This window comes from Alligator sinensis, unplaced genomic scaffold (genome assembly GCF_000455745.1).
Source record: "Alligator sinensis unplaced genomic scaffold, ASM45574v1 scaffold1384_1, whole genome shotgun sequence".
Lineage (NCBI taxonomy): Eukaryota > Metazoa > Chordata > Crocodylia > Alligatoridae > Alligator > Alligator sinensis.
This window is the reverse complement of record NW_005843132.1, coordinates 332,632-339,475: the sequence shown is the minus strand read 5'-3', so window position 1 is coordinate 339,475 and position 6,844 is coordinate 332,632. Positions and strand designations below refer to the sequence as shown.

The following is a 6,844-nucleotide window of genomic DNA, read 5'->3' as shown; positions in this document are numbered from 1 at the left end:
CTGTATAGAAATTGCTGAATCTTGCAACAGGGGTACAATTCATCAATTAGATAATTTAAACAGCAGCTGTCATATCAGAGGATTAAAAAAAATGCATTACAAATATGAACTGATATACACGTTACTTTAATATTATGTGTATACATGTACACGCACCCACACATCACCAGCAATAATTTTTAGAGCAGTAACCACCACTTAAGAGCCATCATTTCATTACTGAGGTGCAGTGAATTCTGAGATTAGATGTCACAGATGAGGGCAATGCAAAAGTACTTAAGAGTATGGGACAAAAGTAAAGATGGGTGTCTATCCAATAAGAAAAGAAGCTTGGGATTAGGTAGACTTGACTCTTGTTCCAATTAGTCTTTTGGCCGGAACATCACTACCTGTATTTAGTATAACAGACCTTTCGTTCACCAGAGGTGATCAAGACCCTGCTTTTGCATCTCATTGGAAAAAGAACAAGTACCATAAATCAATATATAAAATGCAGAGAAAGGGAGTTAGCCACATTAGTCTGAAGTTAGGAATTTAGATTTGCTTATACTGATCATATAAGTCAATAATTATTTTGCAATACCTATTTAAAACGTTTTCATAGCAGAGCTGTAGGAAATACAGATTCATAGATGTAGGGTCCGAGGGGACCTGAGCAGATCATCTAGTCCGACCCCCTGCCCTGGGTAGGAATGAATACAGGGCTCATAGGACCCCTACTAAGTTTAAGCTCAAGTGACACCAGATAGGTAATTATCAAGTCTCCTTTTAAAAAGACCCCCAAGGTAGGAGCCAGCACTACTTCCCTTGGAAGCTGGTTCCAGATCCTGGCCACCCTGACTGTGAAGTAGTGCCTCCTGATATCTAGTCTGAACCTACTCTCAAACAACTTGTGGCCGTTGTTCCTTGTTACTCCAGGGTGTGCTCGGGGGAACACGGTCTCACCCAATCCCCTCTAGCAAGTTTATAGACAGCCACTAGATCCCCTCTCAGCCTTCTCTTGTGAAAGCTGAACAGGTTCAAGTTCCTCAGCCTCTCCTCGTAGGGCCTGCCCTGCTGACCCCAGATCATGCGAATGGCCCTCCTCTGGACCCTCTCGATGGTGGCCTCATCCCTCCTGAAGTGTGGCACCCAGAACTGGATGCAGTACTCCAACCGTGGCCTGACCAGTGTCACATAGAGGGGAAGGATCACCTCCTTGGACCTGCTTGTGATGCATCTGTGGATACATGACAGGGTGTGGTTAGCCTTGCTGACAGTGTCCTCACATTGGTGGCTCATATTCGTTTTGGAATCGATGACTCCAAGATCTCTTTCTGCCACTGTGTTTTCAAGATGGGAATTCCCCAGCCTATAGGTATACTGCTGGTTCTTCCTGCCCAAGTGTAGTACCCTGCACTTGTCAGTATTGAATTCCATCTTATTCACATTTGCCCACCCCTGTAACCTGTCCAGATCCAGTTCTATCCTGTCCCTCCCTGCTAACGTGCCCACCTTGCTCCAAATCTTGGTGTCGTCAGTGAATTTGAACAGGGTGCTTTTCACCCCTTCATCCAAGTTGCTGATAAAGAAATTGAACAGTACGGGCCTGAGGACCAAGCCCTGGGGGACTCAGGGTTTGACTTTCAAAAACAGAAGGGAAATTTGTATTTCCTAGTAACCTGTTTTTTCCTAGTATTTTTTATTTTTCCTAGTAATCTGGTGGTGGATGGGTCATATTTGAGCTGGAGGGAGGTGGGCAGTGGCAACCTAATGCTAGTGTTTAAATGGCAGAAGTAAAATTGAGTATAAAAGCATAGATAAAATGTAGTACAAATTATTTCCTTTGTTAAAGTGACATTTTCCTTTCACATCAAGAACTGTATTTTCAATGAGCTGTACCAAAACTAGGTTGTTGTTGTTCTCCCTCTTTCTGAGTGTTACTTTACTTTATTTTTCAGTTTCCCCTCCCCTCACAATTCCTCCCTTTTGACAAAGTCAATATTCAGTTTCATAACTGAGGTTTTAAATTCAGGTCTAGGTTATCAAACAAACAAACCCCACACAAAACATACATGTCATTGTCTGGTTCCTTTACAACCTAGAATTTTATGCCCTTCTGCACCTGCTTGGCACTGGTACTATTTAGATACACCAAGCCATGTTCATCTTGGCAGATACTGTCACCCCACTTGGGTACATCTTGGCAGATAATCTGATAAACCCTGAGGAGGTATAAGGTTTTTGTTTTTTTTATACTTTCTTCCGTGTGGCTTGTTATATCTGATTGCGGTCGTTTAATCTGTTCTTGAATGTGACTGGAGAAGCTCGTTTATCATTTTAATTGAGGACTCGTATCTTAAGTCTACTGACTCAAACTGGGATAACATTTTCAAAAGCAATTAAACACTTTGGAAGCAGACAAGTGATCATACATTAGCTGCTGTACAACAAAGTGACATAAAAATCACTTAAGTGAGCTATGAAGTACTACTACAGTCTCAAGCAAACTGTGAAAGAGTTCAAATCTCCTTTTTCCTTTGGAGACTTGAAAGGACAGATTATCAGAATGTCATGGTCCTATTAAAGTAAAGCAACAGACTTGAAAAACTGTATAGAAATTGCTGAATCTTGCAACAGGTATAAAATGCATCAATTACAATTGTAGATAATTTACACAGCAGTTTTCACATAATAGGATTAAAAAATGCACTACAAATTTAAGCTGATATACACATTACTTAAATATTATGTGTATACATGTACACGTACCCACACATCACCAGCCATAATTTTTAGAGCAGTGACCACTATATAATAGTGACCACTCTACATATTCAAGCTGAGATAACATTTTCAAAATCCATTAGGCCCTTTGGTTGCAGACAAGTGATCACATTAAAAGAGATTAAACAGGAGATGAGGACTCACCACAGAACAGCTGACATAGGGCAACTATTCTTGTGCCCACAATAAACCCATCATAAGTGAAAACTGAACCAGGGCAAACTGACCCCTGCTTCCTTCAGTGCAAGCTGCCCAGGTAGTAAGTTCCCACCTGCTGTTAACTGGTTCTCGTCTGATCATTTGTCCATGTCTAAGGGAATAAGACTTAGGAACAGGTCTGAGATATGCAGATAAAAACTGTTCGTATAATAAAGAAAGGAGGAGTTAGGTCCTTAAATAACTTTAAAAATCTGGCTCCCAAGGCGCTTAAGTGCAGTTTCACATTTTATCTACGGTGTCTCAAAGTTTGTGTGCAGTATAAAAATTTCTCCCTGGGAGGGGAGGAAGCACTATAATACGTTACACCACCTTATAATGGATTTGCAACTGTTCATTGGTTGATTCATTTTGAAGCAGAGAAGCTCGATTAATGTAAGCCTCTGCCTGAACAGGGTCATCATCCTCCAGGTACAGTCTGGCAATTTTCAAGTAGGTCTCTAATTTATAATCCACGTTGTATTGTCTGTGAAGAAACAAAAATCACAAGTAACACAGAAATCCATTTATGCAAGTTAACTGCCAATTTCCCAGGGTACACGCACTGAAAAAATCCCAAATAATTTCCACAGCTTTGCTGAGATATATTGATCATGAGGAGACTGACTACACCAAGCTGAAGTATACCACGTTCCACTACACTTTTTGAGCTAAGAGCCAGAAGAATAGGATGACGCATCATCTTATGGTTATCAGGGTTAAAAGGCCTTGTTTACAAAACACTTTCATTCTCAGAACAACTGCCCCATATTAAGTACAGCTGCTCCAAACATTTGGTTCTCTCTTATTCTTCCTGTGTTTAGCAGCTCTTCAGTTTACGTCTTCTCCCAAGCTTGTTCCCTCTTCTCGTCCTAATAACATTAGAAACGTAAAGGTCTACTTGATAGTTGGCTCAATCCATGCTAATGTAAAATGGTCTCCCACAACGAGCAAGAGAATGAACCCAATCTCATAAATTCTATTGAATGGATTGAGAACTTGCTGTGAAAGTCAAGACACCCTGTAGAAAAGGAAATTTGTAGCAGCATTTCAGTCTTGGAATTACAAAAAGGTACTAATGTGGACAAAGCCCTTAGCAACCTCTTCTATGTACATGGAGAAAAAGAGGTTCAACAAATGAGAGGGGAAATGCTATTGTTTTAATGTGGTTTTATTTCAAAACAGTCTGGTAAAAGGATGCTAATATCACTATACTTCAGCAACTTAACACCACAGTACATGAAAACTAACATGCCAAAGCAGGAGAAATAACCTCACAGGTGGAGATTGTTCTGGCAAAGTCTGTTTATGAAACAGATATGGATAATGTAAAAGGTCACGAGCTCTATTTTGACATTGCAGAAAGAACTGTTTAAATTCAATCCTCTCACATTGCTATGCCTCTGGTTCAAACTACTGAAGATCTAGGGAAATAAACACAGAAAAAATAGACGCTCCTAACTCCAGTGAAGCAATCAGAAGACAGAAGGACACACAGCACAAAAACTGTATCTAATCATACTATTTACTTTTGTCCGGTTTCCAAGGGGATCCCAACTAACACTTGGGCTGCGTTTCTCCAGTCTTCTTCCTTTTCATAAATGGAGGCAAGGTGTTGCCTTATAGAAGCAACCTAAAAACAAACAGCATATTATAAAGCTAATACATTTTCCACTAATACTCACACCATCTACTTCTTCTCATCTCCCCCAAGAGCCTTCAAAAAGGTCTGATAATCTTGCTTCATATAAAAGAAAAACTTGCTCGTATATAGCTCCTTCCAGCAGAAGATCTTAAAATGCTTTACCAAGCATTAGTAAGTTTTAAAAGCCTCATCTCAATGATTCTGAGCACACTCATTTTTGAGTTCCCAACTTGAGAACACTATGGAGGGATTGGAGCATCAAGTGCTGCTCTCAAAAATGAACACATGCAAAAAAGCTGCTAGTCATTTTTAAAAGCCTCGGCCTAAATAATTCACCTTTAGCCCGTGCTTGTGATTTCAATGCTGTCAAAAGCATTCAAATACATTTAGGCCACAGGTCTCCGATTTAAAGTGGGTGATCAAACATATGGGCAATTGCACACCCAGGGTCTAAACCAACAAGCAACAAGAAAGTAAAGACTCTGCTCTGGTGGACTGAATTTACACACAACAATTTTTATATATCGATCAGCATGTTCATAAAAGCATTTGAATGTATGCGGATTAAAAAGCCAAAATGGGAAATGTAAATGTGAAGCAAGGCAACAATTTTGCCTATCATAAGATTTGCATCAATATTTCTTGTCCTCATCTACTGGACCAAATTCTGCAGCTAACTGAAGAGCTGGTATTTCAAAGTAACTTCTTCACTAGAAAGCTAAGTAGATTTTGAATTCCTATTTACACGTCTCTTTTAAATACATATCTTTAAAAAGAAAAATGTCTCTTCCCATGGTGTGCCCAGCATGTTAATGTTAAAAAAATGCAACACAATGAGCTCCAGCCTGACTCTGGTTTCTATAATAACAAGATTATTGTCTTGCTTTAAGAAGCTATTTCTAGTAGTGCATGAAGTACATGCTTGATTAAGAGGCAAGTTCTGCATCTTTGCACACCTCAAGTTCTCACTGAATGAAGAGTTTTAGCCTATACAGGAGTAAACAACACTCTAAATATGAGCATCTACTTTTAGTGAGAAGCTTCAAGCACAGTATTTAAGTTAAAACCAAACATCATCACTATGTCTTACCTGTTCTTCAAATGAAATTACTCTAGGCTGAATCTTTTCCAAGGTGAAGTGATAGATTTCTTTAGCTGTGCTATCAGGTAGGTTTGGGAGGTGAGTACAAAAATCTGTCAGCAACTGCCGTGAGATCACTAAACTGACATTCTCATTTACCACTAGTTCAAAGACACAATAAGGAAATAAGAATTTGTCAGTGCTTTGAACGTAATAAATCCACGGTTAATCAGCAGTTTTAATATTCACTTTGCACTTTCCTGCTTTAAGTCATTATCTAAAATTATGATTTTCTTAATAATAGATTTCATGCTTAAGAAACTTTGCACTATTTACACCCTATCTATCTCACAACAGTTCTATGACATGACTCATCTCTCTCTGATCTTTCATTCCAAGGCACATTTTCAGTTTTCTAACGCTCGCAAGAAAATGAGATTTGGGGCAAAACTTTACCATGCTTGTTGTTCAACTCACCAAAAACTGATTAGAGTGAACTTTGGTAAAATAATTTGAGACCCATGATATCATAAACTGGAATGAGGGGGGGTAAATTTTGCTCATCTCTTCCTGTTGTTTTTCCACATGTTAACTTAATTCTTTAAATGGCTTTCAGCTAGTAATGACTGCATTTTTAAATGAGGCCTGACTATTTTAAGTTTTTATTTAGTGCTACTGACTGGTTTAAGGAAAAAAAGAATTAGCTTGTGTAACAGGGTTACAACTATTTTAAAGTCTACCATCTATTAACCTTTAAACACACCAATCTTTAATTTCTCTAATCCACCTAATATGCAAGTTTTAATGTGCCTGGAAAATCACACACACACACATCTAACACACAAGCCTGTCATGACCCAAAGGCATGATTTTGTGCGTGCTTCGGCACCAGAATTATCCCCGCCAGGTTGCAACTTCATTGCACGGGAGAGTTTCCTATTGCAGAGGAGAACCCCGGTGCAGGGACGAGTTTCCCGCCTCTTTGCAGCTTCTTTTGCAGGGCGCATTGCTCAAGTTGCAAGAGAAATGCACGATGCAAAAGAGTTCCCGCCACCCGTATGCAAATTCGTTCCCCGCTATTGGCTAGTTCTAAATTATTCCCACGTGGCGGCTAGCGATTGGCCTGTTAGCTGTATAAGAGGCTTGAGCAGTTTCCG

General features: G+C 39.5%; 1 protein-coding gene across 2 annotated transcripts in view; it reads right to left on the bottom strand.

Moving 5' to 3' along the window:
• Window positions 1-1,521: 1,521 nt before the first annotated feature.
• The window catches only part of COPS4 (COP9 signalosome subunit 4), a 16,825-nt gene continuing 11,502 nt past the window's right edge, over window positions 1,522-6,844 (bottom strand). The window contains exons 4-6 of one of the 2 annotated variants that reach the window (XM_025193928.1): window positions 5,697-5,848; window positions 4,491-4,594; window positions 1,522-3,448 (exon numbers count right to left, since the gene is read on the bottom strand). In XM_025193928.1, the coding sequence (XP_025049713.1) occupies window positions 3,286-3,448; window positions 4,491-4,594; window positions 5,697-5,848 (419 nt within the window). In that variant the 3' untranslated portion in view covers window positions 1,522-3,285. The remainder of the gene's footprint in view (window positions 3,449-4,490; window positions 4,595-5,696; window positions 5,849-6,844) is intronic. The other variant, XM_006037532.3, reaches the window with a different exon arrangement.